At 38.0% G+C, this 19996-nt stretch overlaps 1 protein-coding gene across 6 annotated transcripts in view; it reads left to right on the top strand.

The window, feature by feature from the left end:
• The window catches only part of LOC127626165 (copine-5-like), a 193592-nt gene that overhangs the window by 160034 nt on the left and 13562 nt on the right, over positions 1 to 19996 (top strand). For all 6 annotated transcript variants that reach the window (XM_052101754.1, XM_052101757.1, XM_052101756.1 and 3 more), the window contains 6 exons: positions 2812 to 2865; positions 3607 to 3668; positions 11053 to 11099; positions 13102 to 13283; positions 15028 to 15155; positions 17229 to 17331. In XM_052101754.1, coding sequence (XP_051957714.1) covers positions 2812 to 2865; positions 3607 to 3668; positions 11053 to 11099; positions 13102 to 13283; positions 15028 to 15155; positions 17229 to 17331 — 576 coding nt within the window. The remainder of the gene's footprint in view (positions 1 to 2811; positions 2866 to 3606; positions 3669 to 11052; positions 11100 to 13101; positions 13284 to 15027; positions 15156 to 17228; positions 17332 to 19996) is intronic.

Genomic DNA, 19996 nt, shown 5'->3' with positions numbered 1-19996 from the left:
TGGAATGAAATATATGCATAAGTTTTGTTTGAGATCAACTATATGAGGCTGTAATTTCTGTTGTGCTGTTTTTGCAATGTTTCACAGACAGCAGCTCCATCATTATCCGTCACCGATATGCACATGGTGATTTATTGTAGTGTTGTCCAGAGCCCCTCCCCAGATTAGCATGCCTTTAAACATCATAGTTTCACTTTAGTTTTATTAATATATTTTTTTAAATTCCCATTTTAATTTTTCACTGCTAGTTTTCATCTAGTTTCACTGCTAGTTTTCGTAATAATTTCTTGTTAGCAAAAATATGCCTGTACTGGGGTTGTCAAGCTTCAAAAATAACAGCACCACAGAAGCCCCATAAAGGGGTTCATACAACTTGTATGTACCACTTTGAATGGTCCAAATCTTCTGAACACATTCAATAGCTTCATGTGACAAAAAGATGAAAAAACAACTATTTCCTGAAATTTTCTCCTCCACCGTAGCTTTCAAATCTAATTTACATACATTAAAACATGCTGTGTCAATGTCACAGCATATTTGACGTCAGTGATGATTGGTCATGAAACACTCAAGAACCACTGCCATATTTGAGTATACATGAACATGAATGAGATTTGAGAGCTACAATGGAAAGCTATTATATTGCTTCAGAGGACCTGGTTATGTAAAGCACATTTATGATAATTTTATAGTGCTTTTTGTTGTTTTTGTGCTTATGGAAAAGCAACCGGGACTTTATGCAAAATAGCACCTTTTATGTTCCATGGATGGTTGAAAGCCATTTGCATTTGGAATGACATGAGCGCGAGGAAATGATGACAGAGTTTTCATTTTTGGGTGGACGATTTCAAAAAAAAATTCCGATTATTTATAAATAACCTATGATCTCCACTCTCTAATCATATTAATGCATATACCATGCATTAATGACTTTTTTTGTTCTGTTTTTAACTTTTATATATATAAATTTTTTTCATACTCTCGTCCTTATCCAATGTAGCAGATATCCACGTGTCTCATTTTTTTGTTATTTTGATGTTACAGCTATTTACGCCTTTGGGAAGCATGAAAATAGTGATTTGTATAAACATGTTCCCAGGATTGTAAATTATTACAGTGATTTACCATCCCCTACCCAAAGGATTGTATCAAACATTCCCTGTCCCTCTACTGTATGTATAATGTGTTCTTGCTTGACAACACATTAGAAAATATTTCATGCCAGATGATCCAGGAGGTGTGTAAAAATGATGTTGGGAGCTGTGCAATCAGGGCTAATGAAAGTGCCATAGTGTCTCTTTGGGAGCTGATGTTGTATGGTTGAGACTTAAACAAAACCTTGGATGAGATCTGGTGTATGATTTAGTAAAGACAGACCGAGTTTAGCTCAAGAAAAGTCAACCTGTTGTTTTCCGAATTTCCGAGATTCATACGAACACTCTTCCTACGCAGCACCGTGTGGCTACGCACTACTTGCTTTACTTTTCAGAGCTTGCATTTCCACTGCAGTTTAGTGCCATCTCAACGTGGCTGGGATTATAGGCTGATCATCATAGTTGCGCTGCCTCTACTGCGGTGACATCATCTTAAACACGCACAAACTGACCAAAACAATAGCACAACTGCTAGCTGTTAGCTACTAGCTCATTGTGCTGCATAAAGCAGTTGTTAACATGGTGATTTTACACAAGTGTAACAGTTAAATTGGCCTGGTTGTTTTAGAAGCAAGCTTCCAGTAGCTGGTCAACTAGATAAAGTGAAGCTTTCAAGCAGAGTATAGAGTTAACATAACAAAATGTACCATCCTCCATCATGGCTGATTCCAGGGCGCTCTCCCTCCCATTGTTCGCCGGTTTAGATGGCGTCCATTTGGTTGAACCAATTCCACTTTTCCTTGATGGTTCTGTAGTCACTTAAGTTTTTTTACCTTTCCCCTACACTGTTGGTAGGTCTGGTGGTAGCCGTGTGCGGCCAACAGCTGATACACTTCCTGAGAGACTTTTTCGTTTCGCTCATCACTAACGAGTGGACCGTCTGCACCTCGTTTATTGACAATGCTGTGGTTTTGCGCACAGCCGTTTCTTTTTTCACAATTCGAAAGTCGCATGAACAAATGATACTGTTATCGCTGTTGCCAACTTTAAAACTAGTGGGTTGATGTCACGTGTCGGAAATCCAGTGATGCTGGTAGTGACGATTCTCTCTGAACAATCAGTGATCTGCAGGATTTTGATGTCACATTTAGTATCGGCTCGTTTGGAACCTCAACCGAGGTGGTAATAAAAAAAGGATCAGGTACCAGGTACTATCCACAGTGGAAAACCCCCAAAAATCGAGCAGAGTCGAGTTGTACCATGCAGTGGAAAAGCCCCATAACCTATTAATAAGGAACCAAACAAATACTTATTGCCTTTGATGCAATATGAAATAGGCCTATCATAATTCAACTATGGATATACTACGGATATGAATGATACCTTAAATTATGCAGCTCGTTGAGGAGAAATGAGCTGCTACTTTTGTAAGTGATTGATTGGACTTATGGTTTTCACTTGGTGGATTATAAATTGGGTAAAAAACATAAACTTATACTAAAGAAAGGACTCGAGCCATATCTAGGGACCAGACCTTACACCTCAGCAACCACATAGCAATGTAATGCAAACCAACCACAGCACCCAAGCATTGAGGCGGTATTTTCTTCTCAAAAAATAGAGAAAATCATGTATTGATCTGTATCTGAGAAACCATTCTCTGAGGAAAAGGCTGTTTTTATCCATTTAAACCAATTGATTTTCTGATTTTTCCTAGGTGGTGAATCCAAAGAAGAAGATGAAGAAGAAAAAATATGTAAATTCAGGCACGGTGAGTGGTGACTGTGAGATTAGCTTACAAGTTTTACGAATGTGAACGTGTTCAAACACATGCAGAACCTTTAATTACAGTGGTTTCTTGTGTTTAATTATGTGACGTGAAAAGCAAAGACATGCACAGTAGATTTCAACGGTCTTCCTGCTTTAATTTGTACCTCTTTTTACACCCCTGCTAATTAAAACAAGTATTAAAAACACAAGAGCAAGCTTTTCTTTTTTGAGGCACAAAGACACTGTTTTCCTTTGACAGGTCCATATAAAACATAGAGTTGAAGCGCTTGTATGGCATCTCTTTGTAGTCAACAAATAGTGGGATTGACGTTTAAATGAAAAAAAATATATAAATAATTCAGGAAGGCACACATTAAACCAAACCTTTATTTGTATGTGTGTGTGTAAGAGAGAGGGAGTGTGGGTAGACAGAGAAAATGGAAGTGAATATGAAAGCAGGAATTTGTTGCACAGCAGAGATAATATGATATGAGCATTTTACTTTGATTGATGACTGTGCCAAAGTCTCCTTATTGCTCTGTATTACGAGCCCACCCTGAGAATATTTCCTCCCTGAGGGTCCAACACCCGCATCATTCACTGCCTCATTCATATCAACAGAAACTAGGAACGTTACAACAGTTATGACATGCAACATCATGTGGCATAAGAATATGCTCATATTATTGTATTTTTGCTTTGTAGAAAACAATTTGTCTCTTTTGATCTCTTTTTGATGCAGGTGACACTGCTGTCATTCTCAGTGGAATCAGAGTCGACTTTCCTCGATTACATCAAAGGAGGGTAAGTAGGGAGTTGGGAGATTAACAGCAGGATGTGTCACATCTATATTCTATAAATACATGTGAATTTCTTGCTGTTATCATTCATTATTTAAAAAGACAACCTGATCGCTTCACAAAAACATGACTATAGCTATATATTTGCCAAAGCGTTAAAACATGCAGTGCTGTATGCATTGATTCAGTTTCCAGATAAAATGTCCACTGAGTGGTGCCAAAATCAAGTTCTTTTCTCCAAAAGAGATTAGGCTTTACATGAATACGGTTAAAAAGCAGAATAACGTATATCTCAAAATAGATAATTATTGTGAATTTTAAATAAATGAATGCACATTTTAATAAACTTTACCCCTAAACTTAAAAGATACCTATTATGCCCCTTTTTATAAGATGTAATATAAGTCTCAGGTGTCCTCAGAATGTGTCCTTGAAGTTTCAGCTCAAAATACCCCACGGATCATTTATTATGCCATGTTGTAAATGCCTCTTTTTGGGTGTAATCAAAAACACGCTGTTTTCGTGTGTCTCTTTAAATGCAAATGATCTGCTGCTCCACGACATAGCTCTGGTCTCCGTGAATACAATCAGAGACAATGGTAACTTTAGCAGCATTAGCCTTGGAATCAGCTAACAAGCACAGTCGGAAAGGCGATTTGCAAACATTCACAAAATATAAAGTGCGATACTTACATCTTCAGGATATAAAGCTGGACCATGAACAGTTTGTACTGATTCATGCTTGAGAATCACATTTATAGGAAATCCTGCTTTATATTGACACTCATTCACAAAGCAGTCTGGTGCAAAATGATTTGCACAAACATACACACATTTTTGTATGTTTTGGGGCACATTTCCAAAACTAAACTTGTCCACTGCGTCTTCAGTGGCACTGATGCCGGGAGTACATGAAGACTCTCATGTTAACGTTTACAGCCTCCAACAGAACACTTATGATGCTTACGAAGCTGAGACATTATTCTTCTCACTGTATCTGTTCTAGCGTGGCAAAAAAATTGTGGACTGTGTGTAGATCACTCGGGAGAATCTATGATAATAATGTGGAGTCTGTCACCAGTTGTGGGCGAGGCCTAACGTGACATCACGTTAGAGCAGAAATGAAAACCATTCATTTTGACACACTGTTTTTGATTAATAGAAATATAAGAAAGCGTGTGGACTTTTATCATTGTAGGGTGGTTGTGTACACACACTGCTGACTCACATTTATGTACAGACACCATGTAAAAGTGAATTTTGCATAATAGGTCCTCTTTAACCTAACTCTTTGTGTATTTGAACATTTCAATTTAAATAAAACCTTAGAGGAAAGAATTAAATTTTCTGATGCATTCACATGATTTACAGTTCATTTAAGGTACATTCTGTGTACTTCTTGGGACTTGAATTCATGACCTTGGCACTACAAGCGTCATGCTCTACCACTAGAGTTACACAGAAACTTACCTAAATTTAAATATTTGTATTTAAATAATTAACTAAAGATTTTAAATGTTTGTATTTTCCCTAAACTCTACTTTTTCATACAAATTGAACACTTGTTTCAATGCTTGGCTGTAACCAATTGTGTAGAAGGAGAAGCTAAGCTTCAAAGCATAATCAACGTAGTCCACCAAAGAGAGTTCACATTTGATGATCACATGATTTAATCAGCTCATTTAGACCAAATGGAAAATTGTTTTTCAGGGCTATATAATCCCAATCTAGCCCTTGAGCTAAGGCACAAAGCATCTTAACATACTCCTTAATGGAGTCAGTTTCCTGCTGGAGAGACAGGACTTTCATGGATGCTAGATCCATAACTTGGTAAGTTCTCCTGTAATGATTCAGGATAAAGACCTGAGAAGCAAGATGAGTGCAGCATTTTATTGAAATTTTAATCAAACTCAAGAAACACTACAGCCTCTCAAAGACAAGAACTGACAAAGACATGATGGCATAAAGATTCAGTCAAGTCTTGAGCGAGGAAGCACAGGAGCATCCGATGTGGAAGACTTTTTTGTTGTGACGCACACATCAATTCTCCCTTTACATCCGGCACAACAGTTTTTATGCATGTTTCACATTTGCAGTTTAAATAAACCATACATTTCACATACTTTAACAGTGCATCTTAAAGTATTAGGTTTTATTATGAAAATGTCAATCAATAAAGATTCAACAACATAACGGCAAGCACTCCAAGGTTATGCAGCTGCACAGAGATGGCGCTTTAAGATTGCGCATGAGTGAGCAACACATTCCATTTTACAAATCTGTCTTGCTTTGATTCCTCTGTCCTCATTTTCTTTCCTTGCATCCTTTACTCGTTTCCTAAGATAGAGGAGTTAGGAAACAATGAAAGAAAATGAGGATGCACATTTTCAGAAATGAGAAACACCCAAGACACACCTGGGAAACAGAAAACAAGGGCATGACTTCAAAATAAAAGGCAAACAAGAAACCTATGAAAATACCTTTCCACAACAGTCATATATTAAAGGTAACAGGCTGATAATGTAAAGTCTCGAATAGAAAATATAATTCTTTAAATTTTGCATGAAAAATATACCAAAATCAGATGACAAACCACTGCGAGATCCAAAGAGAAGCAATACTACCTCCAAAAGAAGATCCGAGAACAACCAAATGATTTATGGGATCCTCCCATACAAGGTTAGAATGTTCCCAGAGCAACGTTTTCATGGTGTACTAAAAAATATTGGTAGTGATGATTCCTTACGAGAGTGTGCATACTTAGTGTAAAAAATTGCAATAAAATTTATTTAAATCAGCCATAGGAGTCTGTAAAGAACATACAGATTAATATTATAATGCGTGCCCACATTTTGGGGGGTAATTCACTAAGAATGAATTGCACACACTGTTATGTGCACGCCAAATTCACTTAAGGAATCCTTAATCTTACAGGTTTTGTATTGTGTAGGATGCAGTAGAACACATAGAATGACTGTCACCACATGCTATATGGGAGTGTGCAGTGATTGGATGTTTTCTTAAACTGTCTGACAATTTGCAGAAAGGACTAAGTGATTTCTTTGCATCAGTCTGCTAGAAGCTCTCCAAAGCTGTTTGACCGAATGTCACACTTTCGTCACATATGTTTGAAATTGTTTGTTTTTTCTAAGCAATACCCATGTTATCATTCACCACAGCAAGCCTAGACTAATGGCAGCATATCTGCTGTTTCGTCATAAACGGTATATTTTTAAAAGCTATACACAAGCACTTAATTGTAGTGCTAGAGAAAACATAACTATTATTATTGCTTATACTTGGGGTTAGGGATTTATTCTAAAATCTGTGCTATTACTAACATTTTCTTCAGAATCATACCATTAAACCATCCATTTGGACTGACACACAGTTCATACTGCTCTTTTTATCTTTCTCTCAATTCACACTTGCTTTTTAGAGGGAAATATTGTACATGCAAGAGTTTTAAATTATGATAGTAGTCCACACTAAAGTGTGCAGGGATGTGTAAATGTGGCCATCTTATTGTTCGAAGGATGGAAGGACTGCACACTAAATTTAGGGTCTATAGACATAGACTAAACAAAACATTTTCTAATGTGGTTATAATAAAGGCCACTGGGGTAGAAAAATTTAGTGAAATGCTTAAAAAAAATCTGGGAAAGAGAGTGAGGCAGAAGTTTTGAGCCTAATGCAAAGTGACATTTTGGTGAATCCCTTTCAGTTGATAGTGAAAGAGGTTGTACCGCCAGTGGGTTGTGTAAACATCAGGGGATCACCCACAGGTTTATGCTTAAATACAATGAAATTTGGAGAAAGCAAGAGGGTTTGTGTGTGCATGAGTATTCATGAAGCTGCAACATTTTAAGAGATGAGTGAGCTTGTTTAGTGTTCTGACAGACCATAAATTGATCAAGCTCTTATCTAAATGAAAACCAGAAATTGCCACTTAGGAAGAGGTGCCCTCTGAATTTATTTTTTTAATTTAATTTTTTATCCCCTTTTCTCCCAATTTGGAATGCCCAATTCCCACTACTTAGGTCCTCGTGGTGGCACGGTTACTCACCTCAATAAGGAAGGCAGTTGCCTCCTCTCCTGAGACTGTCAATCCATGCATCTTATAATGTGGCTCATTGTGCATGACACTGCGGAGACACCGCATGTGGAGGCTCATGGTACTCTACGCGATCCACGCACAACTTACCATGCGCCCCATTGAGAGCGAAAAGCACTAATCATCACCATGAGGAGATTACCCCTTGTGACTACCCTCCCTAGCAACCAGTCCAATTTGTTTGCTTAGGAGACCTGGCTGTAGTCACTCAGCACACCCTGGATTCTAACTCGTGACTCCAGGGGTGGTAGTCAGCGTCAATACTCGCTAAGCTACCCAGGTCCAGTTTGCCCTCTGCATTATTGACAAATAATACTCTCTAAGTGACTGGGTATGGAACATAAATAGAAATCATGGGTAAAAGACAGAGAGATGTAGAGAACATCAGAGTTGAGCTGCTCTGGTTTGGTTTGATATTAGATCCTCTGTGCAGAAAGTCAATCAAATCATAGCCAATCAGAAGGCAGACAGCATTGTGTTGACTCATACGTAGAAATCGATTATGACCTAAATCACATGTGAAGCAGCCAAGCAAAAAGGGATAAAAACAGATAATTGGGGCTTTTGAGGGGTCCTGGCCAGTATAACTAATACTTGCAATGTGGAGCTTCACCTTTGTTGCAGTGAGTGTGTTCTGATTAAGTGGTGACCTTTACCTGCATGGATGTGCTTGTGGCAGATAACCTGTTATAATGTGCTCGGAGTTTCCAGCCAGCCTGTGCATCCCACACAGGACCACTTTTGACATTTCTATTAACTTGAATGAGATTGTGCTGGCCTGGGTGAGAGTCTATTGAGTGTGTGTGTGAGAGAGAGTGAGCAAAAGAAAAGTAAATGTTCAACATGCAATATTGTGGTGCTGGTGCAATATGTATGCAACCGCATTTGGAAGCAATTATTATTTTTAATGCATAATGGTTTGTGATGTATCAGGCTACAAAAAGACATGGATCCAATAGTCCTCCCAACTGATTTGCTGGTCACATGTTGTGTTTTGTATGCTTATCCCCCAGAATGGGATGCTGGTGTAAGGTGTCTGCGCCAGGCTTTTAAACCATCATAACCAACATTATCAGAAAGACCATGCTGGTCAACCAGCTAGATTTTGCTTTTGAAAACCATGGCTATGTTGGTCCACTAACCAGCACCACAACAGCACAAACCAGCTTAAACCAGCCAACACTATCATGGAATTGCATGTTGGTTATGCTGATCTTTTTAGCAGTACTTCCAGCATTATCAGTTGTGAAGGCCATTGTATCAGATGAGCTACAGTAATAGTAGGCTAAGCTCACAGTATTGCAACATACAATTTACAGTTGCAACATAAAATTTGATCACGTAATTAATTTAATTGAGAGAAAAAAAAAAATCACTTTTTTTTATGAGTAAAACTTCAATATTTAGATATTTATCAAAAGGCTGATAAATAACTAGATAAATATTTGTTTCTAGCTATAAGTCCTAGCCCTTACACTTATGTAAAAGTCTTTCCAGAATTATCAGTACTGTCCAGCCCATTCTGCAACATGCAGGTGGATTTTCTGTCTCTATGGAGGGCATCCCTACCTCCCTCAGCACTGCAGGCATCCTCTGCACTTCACCTGATAAATGAAAGGGCGACACATAGTGACATGCTTGTCTCCAAAAATCAATTTTTGTCCTTCTGTTTACTCCATCCCAGTAGACCTCTGGTGTAGTGCACTAACCCCTAAAGTAGGGGATCCTTCTCACAGTCTATTACATTTCTGGGCCATGGAAAATGCCCCTGTGCCAGAGGCTGAAACTGGCACCACAGCAACAGCAATAAACTGCGGATGCATGATTTGCTCCAGTAGGTTTTAATTTCCTACAATTTGGAATGGCATGTTTATGAAATGAGAAATTCAAAATGAAAATGTCTGTTTCATTTTGCTCCTCATAAATGATTAAAAACAGTGTTAATCATAGATAAATAGTGTGTTTCTCAGTTTTGGTCTAGAAGGTCATATTCTCTAATCTGGTCATGTGACACTCCCTCAATCACCTAGATTTCCAAAATAAGGGAATTGTTTTTTGATGAATAAATAATGTAATCTGAGAAAAAATTATTTTAATGAATTAATAAAGAGGATAATTTTGCTCTGGGCTACAGATGTAAGTTAATTACATTTTCTCTCCTTTTCATTAACATTTTATCCATTTTTATTTATTTTATTTTAGTCTTTCTATCTTGCACTGAATTTTTAATGGAGCATTGTCTTTTATTTTCTTTTTGGAGGGTTTGGATGCTCTATGCTGATGCTAGATTGCTGTCCGTGGCACACATTTTTTTAATTTAGAAAATTATACTATTATTCCTTTTTAAGTGGTCCATCATCTTAATTACTTGGCATTGAGTGTACTGTATCTGTCCAATGAAGTTTGCCCGAGAATGGGTTTTATGCTAATTTTGTGGTGTAGTTATTCAGGGTACTTTAATATAACAAGTTTGACAATAATTGCTTTTGTCCTGTCAACCAGTAATGTATGCTGCTATGACCTATTTATTAGGTTATAAACATTTCTACAAGAAAATGTGTCATCCTTTATGGGGCCATTGGGAATAATTTAGCAGGCAGAGCTAACATACTGTACACAGTAGTTTTATGGCCATCGGGAAAGGCTGTGGAAGGATGTCCTTATGATAGGGATGTAGCCGGACCCACGGAGACCACATTAGCCTGCTTATTGAGTGCAATATACTTGTAAAGTAATTCTTCTTATTTGTTACTAATTAGACTGTGCAGCTGGGATCAACTACACACGTCAGCAATTATTTAGTGTTTGTATTTGTCCATGTGTGTATGGTGTGTCTGTGTCAAAGAAGTCTATAATACCTGAAGAGAGCTGTCTGTTAGCATTTCCATTCATCTCAATGGCAGTTGCTTTGCTGGCACATACACCCTTAGAAGAAGAGGCCCTGCATGATACTCTCCATAAAAAAATGCAAAAGAAAAAAAAAAATCAGTCATTGCCAAAACATCTACAATATATAATGACATATTTGCCATTTATAAGTTGCAAAAAACCTACAGAACACATGCCAATATTTCAATAGCCTGCAATGAAGAGGGGGGATACCTTTTCCCTGGTGCAATAGTGCAGTTACAAAATCTACCAGCGGTGTGCGTGCTTTTGTTTTCAAATGGATACACACAGACATGTGTTCCTGTCTCCTTTGAGGCTACAAAATCACTGCTGAGACTGCTTTTTGCTTACTCTTTTGTTTTCTCATTTCTGCCTCCTTTCCTAGAACCCAGATCAATTTCACTGTGGCCATTGATTTCACCGCCTCTAACGGTAAGTAATTAAGTGGATAGAAGTGACCTCTTAAAAGGTTGGGGAATTCAAACAAAATCACCTGTCTCTGAAAGCTAGACTTGACTGCTCGAGGCCAATGATTATGTTGCTCAACGCATCTCTGTTAGCTGTCAATGGGCAGCCCCCTGTGCTGTCGGGCTGAATGGGGAACTGTGTAGGGGTCCAAGCCATGCTGTGAGGTGTTCTAGTTCCATTAAACATTCCTAATGACTTAGCTACTCCAACCGCTTGTGAATGGAACTCCCTGTCATTTTCAACCCTGCTCTTGCTGCAACTTCAAATTATTACTGATCTTGCCAACATCATTTAATTATTCAGTAAATTAACAAGATTTGTTCAGAATGCCGTAGCGAGTGGATGGAAATAGAAGGCTGTGCAAGACTAATAGTTTAGCAATAATGCAACCATCGTTCAAAGACTGTTTGGATCCTTACTGTCATAAGCCCTGAACAACAGCTTGACAACAGCCTTAGAGATCTCTTTTGTGCTTTTTAAGTATTGGCTGCTACTTTGCAAGCTGTGGAGACCACAATTTGACAATTAAGAATATGATGAATATTTTCACACACATGAAACGAAACCTCCTGTTTTAAAGCCATCCCACAATCTGATGGATTTAAATTTTTAATGCATGCCCCGCTTAAGCCAATATTAATTTTCTAGCCGGACCATGTTTGTTAACGCTGGTTTGGTGCTGGTCTAGCTGGTGGACTATCAAAGCCTAAATGTTTACTTAACTGAAGAAGGTTGTTGACCAGTGAAGTCTTGCTTGTTAAAGGAATAGCCCAGTTCACCCAAAAAGCTATATTCTGTCATCATTTACCCACCCTTATTTAATTCATACCTGTATGATGTCCTTTTTTCTGTGGAAAACAAAAGGAGAAATTCTGAAAACTGTGCTTGTCACTCATGAAATTGCAAAAAATGGGGAATGATGCTTTCAAGTTCAAACAATTAAGCAAAAGTGGTCATTAAAGTGAAATAGAAGTAGTCTATATGACTATATTTGCAGAAGCCATTCAGAAGCCATACAATAATCTCAGCCATCATTGACTCAATGTGTTTGTGACAGTGCCACATTAGGACACTAAACTTGCATGCTCACAAACAACTTAGTATTTACCAAATTAAGTTGATGAGTTATTGAGTTGAACTTGATGATCAGGGGTGTGTTTCACATAGAACTACATAACTCACTGCTTAAACACCATAGTATGATGCATCATAGGAGAAATGAGCTAGCTAGTCACGATTGCTTCCCAAAACTGTAGTAACTATTTTGCACATATGTCATTCAAACCACGTTGGTTCAACAGTAAAGATCTGTTGTTAATGATGTAACGCAGGGGGAGTAGTAATAACTTCTGCATGATATCAAATTAAAATAGCTTATTTAAACATACCTCAGAAGTCAAATGATGTCCACACAGCAAACTAACAAGGAATTATGCTTCTAACCACAGGTGGAGAGTACAACCACACAACTTTGCAATGTAGTTTCCGAATGTTCGTTGGAACTGCGGTTTCGGGAAACACCAATGTTGAACAATGTTGGTAATAATGTAACGTGTGACCAAAGTTGGCTAAAAAAAGCTTTTGGTGAGTAACAACTTAAATATCAGTCATATGGCTTCTGAAATGGTACACCACTTTTATGACAATTTAATGGTGCCATTGCATAATTTCTAAGCTTAAAAGCTTCCTCTCCATTTATTGTTGTTGAAAAGGGGCAACCAGCACATTCTACAGAATTTATCTTTTAGTGTTTCAAGGAAGAAAGAAGTCATACAGGTTTGCAAAAACATGAGGTTGGGTGGGTAAATGCTGACTAAATTGACATTTTTGTCCAAACCTTCAAGACGCTTGGTTGGGACACCAGTATACAGCATCCCATGCAGTGGACCAGCATTTAAACACAACATATGCTGGTGGAGGATTTGTGTTTTAAATGAGTTATCCAGGTTTTCTGTTTAATTTCCAGGTAACCCATCCCAGTCCACATCACTCCATTACATGAACCCCTACCAGATGAACGCCTATGCACTGGCACTGAAGGCGGTGGGGGAAATTATCCAGGACTATGACAGTGACAAGATGTTCCCAGCGCTGGGCTTTGGAGCCAAACTGCCCCCTGATGGACGTGTATCTCATGAGTTTCCCCTAGTGAGTGAGCTGATTTTTAGCTTAATATTGTCCTGAACTTCATTGAAAATCTCTGGTTATTAGTCCAAACAGGCTTGTTGATGCAAGAGTCTCAATGCCCTTCTGTTATCTCTCTCTTAGTTGTAAATATGTACAGGTGTATACTAGTACTGTCAGTTGATATTATATTCTTTTAATCATGATTAATCGCATCATTTTTTTGTTAGTCGCAATTAATCGCACATTTAGAAAATGCTGAAATTTGACACCATTTATACTTCTTTTCCTGACAAAATGCATTTATTTCCATCTCAGGAAAGAAAACAAAACAATATGTAACAATATAATTCTTTATCAACATTTTCCAAACAAAATCTTCCACTGTATAAAGATAGAAATGCACTGAAATAGCACCAGTTCAAATAACATATTTACTAAAGTCTAAGTTGCAGTTTGACCAATTAAAAGAACTAATCTCCTCATAGGTGGCATATTCATTGCAATTGGCATTAAATCTCTTAAAATCTCATCCTCCATAATTTTAATCTGCCAGTAGACTGTGGCTATCCTGCTTTTCTCAGCAATCGAAAAGCTACATTCTTGATTCGTGTCAGGGCGTCAACGCCAGCGCCAAGCATCACTTTGAACTCCACATGAAAGCACTTGCAAACAAAAATGTCTCATTCTGCATTTTGGTGATAGTTCAAACTTGACTTGCTTCTGTGGTCATAAAAATGTGCCTTATATAGGCTGAGAAATACTTAATTTATATCACATCCTATGTCATCATTTATTTAAGTCCCATCTGGGCTTATTTTGTACATCAAATAGCATCCTTCATAATTGTATCACTGACAGGGAAATGCTGTTGTGTGTGTGTGTTGTAAAATATGCATTAGTATATTGACTCTGGGTGGACACATTACAAACGTTCTGCCCTCCCAACCATTGTTTATGCTGTATAAATGGTAAATGCATTAATTGCGATTAAGAATTGAATTAGTCTCATGCGTTAATGTATAGTTTAACATACACTACACGTTTGGTTATTTCACCTACACCTGTTACTAACAAGTGCATAAAATCAAGCAAATAGCCATGTAATCTCCTTAGACAAACATATATAGTAAGATAGGGCTTGCCTTTTCTGTTCCACCACAAAGTGAGCTCCATAAAAAAATGGTTTACTGGCCCAGATAAAGCCCAACCTGAACCCCCACGGAATACATTTGAATAAATTGGAACATTGACTGCGAGTCAGGCCTCATCATCCAACATCAGTGTCTGACCTCCTGACCTCTTGTGTCTTAATGGGAGCAAATCCCTTCAGCCATGTTTCAACATTTTTGTGGAAGCTGTTATAGCAGCAAAGGGAGGACCAACTCCCTACTAATACCCATGTATTTTTTAATTAAATGTTCATCAAGTACAAATGGGTATGATGTTTGGGTGTCCACATTCTGCAGAGTAGTTTGTGACAACATAAGGACCTCCACATGCCTTGATGGAAATTATTTTACAGATAGATTGGAAACACACCAGTTTCTAAAAACTCAATTGGTTACTCTTTTGCTAGTCATTGGTGCTCTGGAAGCAGTTCAATGATGCTGAGACCAGACTGCAAGGGGCATGACTTTAATTGGCAATGCCTACTGTCATATCGATTGACATAATCCATTTTTCCTCTCCTCAACATTGTCTCTCCATTGAACTGCTGTTTGCTTAAATGGAGACACATACGTAACCATTGATTCCTGTCCTTTAGAACGGCAACATTGAAAACCCCTACTGTAATGGAATTGAGGGGATATTGGAGGCGTACCATCAGAGTCTAAAGACCGTCCAGCTGTATGGGCCCACCAACTTTGCCCCTGTCGTAAATCACGTGGCCAGGTAGGTTTTTAACATACAGTGAGTTTTTAAAATTCAGACATGGTTTTGAAATTGGCTTGTATTGTCACTCTGTACATGGAACACATTTTTTTTTTTCATTAATAAAAGCAAGCTATCATTGTTTTGCTGCATGTTTTATAAACACCACTACCACTCCAAGTGATATATTTTGAAGTAGCTTATTGCACAGAAAACAAAATTGTCTTGTTTTACACATACACAGATTAGTGGTAAATTATATGGGGTTTTCAATGGACGATTTGGCAAAATTTAACCTATTATTATATTTCTTATCTACCTAACACATTTTTTGTTTGAAATCTTCAATATTAGGCTTATCAATTACAGTGCAGCATAAATGCTGCTGAAATTGACGTTCTTTTTTTCTAATTTACTCAATTAAATTGCAATTGAAAGTGATTTTCTCTTGTTTTTGTTTCCATGTAAAATGTCAGCATATTTACATTTTGCACACAAATGATAGATCACCAAGATTTTATGGAATGCAATGTAAATGTCATTTTCTGCATGAATAGTGAAATGTATCTTTTGTTTAGATTTTTGATATAGTTGTGCATATGAACAGCAGACATGTTCTGAATCAGAATAAGGCTGGCATCTTAATTATTGTTTGGCTGAGCAATTTGTGTATAAAACGCATTTGCTTGAAAATGTTTGAGATTTATTCATTGCCTTCAAATTGTTGTTCTATCAAAAACAACTTTTATCTGTCAATCAAAGCACAACTCTAAGCTTGAAACCATAAGCTGCCTCTGTGAGCCCAAAAATGGACACAAAGTAAGTTGCTTACATGCACTGCTGACACGAAACAAGCTTGTTATCCCATTGTAAAGCTCACAACATGGGTGTCATAACAGATTGACTCAAGACTGACTACAGCTATTTTTAATTGTCGTTTGAAAGGATCGAGGGTGTTTCCAGAAAAGGAAAGAGACAAAGTAAATGTCGAAGACATCTCCACCCCCTCCTTCTTATCTTACAGCCAAATCATTTTCCATCTAATTACACTGCATCCACTGTGGTAATTAAAAATGCCATCTCGATAGATTTGAATTTAAATTGAAGCAAGATACAGCTCCTTGGGTTCTTGCACAGAGCTGTCAGAGGCAGAGAATTATTTAAACAAACAAAGGAGAACATGGGTTGTATTAACATGATAGAATGGGTTTGTGAGATTTGAAAAAGCAAATATCTCAATATTAGATTATGTAGCAATACATAATGCATAGAAAAAATAAATAACTGCAGTAGATATACAGTGACCTCAAAAAGTTTTTGAAAATTAAAGGTATGGTTCACCCAAACATTTTTATTATATCATCATTTAATCACCCTCATGCCATCCCAGATGTGTATGACTTTCTTATTTCTGCTTAACAAAAACAGCGATTTTTAGAAGAATATTTCAGCTCTGTAGGTCCTCACAATGTAAGTGAATGGGTACCAAAAATGTGAAGCTCCAAAAAACACTTGAAGGCAGTATGAACGTAATCCAGAAGACTGCAGGTGTTAAATCTATATCTTCAGAATTGATATGATAGGTGTGGGTGAGAAACAGATAAATTTAGTCTTTTTTAGAATAAATTCTCCTCCCTGCCAAGTAAGTGGCAATATGCACGAATAATGTGAATCACCAAAACAAAAGTAGAAGAATGTGAAAGTGGAGATTGATAATAAAAAGGACATAAATATTAATCTGTTTCTCACCCACACTTATCAAATTGCTTCTGAAGATATGGATTTAATGACTGGAGCCATACTGATTACTTATGTGTGGCTTTTATGTGATTTTTGGAGCTTCAACATTTTGGTACCATTCACTTGGATTGTGAGGACCTACAGAGCTGAAATATTCTTCATAAAATCTTAATTTGTGTTCAGCAGAAGAAAGAAAGTCATACACTTCTGGGATGTCATGAAGGTGAGAAAATGATGAGAGAATTGTCATATTTGGGTAAACTATTCCTGTAAGTGTCACAGTTTCTGGGGCCAATGTGTGTATTGTTATTGTTGACAGTTTACTCTATTTTTGTTTTATTCTTCTCTCTGAAGCTATGCAGCTGCTGTCCAGGATGGCTCGCAGTATTTTATCCTGCTCATCATCACAGATGGAGTTATATCAGACATGTCACAGACCAAAGAGGCCATTGTGAATGTGAGTATGAATTTATTTCATAGAAGAATGCACACAATGAATGTCATCATATTCAAAAGCAGCGTTATCCTGTGCACCTGCTTCGTTTGTTATTTTAAATGGTCGAAACTGCTACATTGTTCAGAGGACTGGAAGGAACACCAAAAGAGGACATATGTCTCATCAGGACAGGGTGCAGACTGAATTTTTAGATCTTATTACAGAAGATATATTATAATAATGTGATATTCAGTTTGAATGACACATGCAAAACAGGTGACTCACTTTGCATTGAGGTCACTATTTGTGCTTAAAATGTCAAGCTTGTCTCCAGTGGAGCTTGTCATTCATCCAGCCAATGAACAGGCCTAACTTCCCAGCAGACTGGATTTAAAGGGAATTTGCGACTGTTAGTCAGACCTGTAGAACAGCCACACCTTCCTTTTAAGATCTTGCCTGCTGCTCTTTCCCCATGGCCTGCATCTGCCAAGAAGGCTCACGTTTCCACCCCTGCGTGATATTTAAGTCCTGAATGCAAGGTAAAAATGAAGTCTCACAACAAAAGATGCTTATGTTTGTGTATTTCATGTCAAACTAATGAGATTTTAATACAGAACATTTTAATCAAAATCATTTGAATATTCAAATGTGAAGTGGACACTTTCAAAGATAAGGAATGTAACATAGCAACGCAGAGAATTGCAGATATGATTAATGATTTCAGGTGGTGCTGAATCAGAAACAGAATACAGGTCCTTCTCAAAATATTAGCATATTGTGATAAAGTTCATTATTTTCCATAATGTAATGATAAAAATTAAACTTTCATATATTTTAGATTCATTGCACACCAACTGAAATATTTCAGGTCTTTTATTGTTTTAATACTGATGATTTTGGCATACAGCTCATGAAAACCCAAAATTCCTATCTCCAAAAATTAGCATATCATGAAAAGGGTCTCTAAACGAGCTATTAACCTAATCATCTGAATCAACTAATTAACTCTAAACACCTGCAAAAGATTCCTGAGGCTTTTAAAACTCCCAGCCTGTTTCATTACTCAAAACCGCAATCATGGGTAAGACTGCCGACCTGACTGCTGTCCAGAAGGCCATCATTGACACCCTCAAGCAAGAGGGTAAGACACAGAAAGAAATTTCTGAACAAATAGGCTGTTCCCAGAGTGCTTTATCAAGGCACCTCAGTGGGAAGTCAGTGGGAAGGAAAAAGTGTGGCAAAAACGCTGCACAACGAGAAGAGGTGACCGGACCCTGAGGAAGATTGTGGAGAAGGACCGATTCCAGACCTTGGGGACCTCGCGGAAGCAGTGGACTGAGTCTGGAGTAGAAACATCCAGAGCCACCGTGCACAGGCACCAGAAACAGCGGCAGAAGCGCCTGACCTGGGCTACAGAGAAGCAGCACTGGACTGTTGCTCAGTGGTCCAAAGTACTTTTTCGGATGGAAGCAAATTTTGCATGTCATTCAGAAATCAAGGTGCCAGAGTCTGGAGGAAGACTGGGGAGAAGGAAATGCCAAAATGCCTGAAGTCCAGTGTCAAGTACCCACAGTCAGTGATGGTCTGGGGTGCCATGTCAGCTGCTGGTGTTGGTCCACTGTGTTTTATCAAGGGCAGGGTCAATGCAGCTAGCTATCAGGAGATTTTGGAGCACTTCATGCTTCCATCTGCTGAAAAGCTTTATGGAGATGAAGATTTCATTTTTCAGCACGACCTGGCACCTGCTCACAGTGCCAAAACCACTGGTAAATGGTTTACTGACCATGGTATTACTGTGCTCAATTGGCCTGACAACTCTCCTGACCTGAATCCCATAGAGAATCTGTGGGATATTGTGAAGAGAAAGTTGAGAGACGCAAGACCCAACACTCTGGATGAGCTTAAGGCCGCTATCGAAGCATCCTGGGCCTCCATAACACCTCAGCAGTGCCACAGGCTGATTGCCTTCATGCCACGCCGCATTGAAGCAGTCATTTCTGCAAAAGGATTCCCGACCAAGTATTGAGTGCATAACTGAACATAATTATTTGAAGGTTGACTTTTTTTGTATTAAAAACACTTCTTTTATTGGTCGGATGAAATATGCTAATTTTTTGAGACCTGAAATATTTCAGTTGGTGTGCAATGAATCTAAAATATATGAAAGTTAAATTTTTATCATTACATTATGGAAAATAATGAACTTTATCACAATATGCAAATTTTTTGAGAAGGACCTGTATATCTGTTAAGACCTCTCTTCTCTAGATTGGGGGCTGCATCTCTTAAGTGAAAAGGTCATATCTCGGTCTTAGTACGTGATTAGCAATGTGAGCAATCCAATAATGACCATTTTAAAATATGCAAAACTTAAACTATTTTGAAAGGCATCATTCATTTAGTTAATTTACTTACCCTCATATTCCTGACCCATATTTTTCTATCGAACACAAAATGAGATTGTACACTGCTCTAATCTATACATTGACAAGTATGAGCGCATTTAAGCTTCAAAATGGAAAGAAAACACTATTAAAGTGGTCCATACAACTCATGCACTATTTTCCAAGTCTCATGTGAGAAACAGACCAGGGGGTCCTTGGCAGTGCAGTTGTTGGTGTACACTGAGAAGAGTAGTGGGGAGAGCACACATCCCTGGGAGGCGCCAGTGCTGTTCATATAAGTG

The sequence above is a fragment of the Xyrauchen texanus genome, chromosome 32, assembly GCF_025860055.1.
Source record: "Xyrauchen texanus isolate HMW12.3.18 chromosome 32, RBS_HiC_50CHRs, whole genome shotgun sequence".
NCBI lineage: Eukaryota > Metazoa > Chordata > Actinopteri > Cypriniformes > Catostomidae > Xyrauchen > Xyrauchen texanus.
This window is presented reverse-complemented; position numbering and strand designations above follow the sequence as displayed.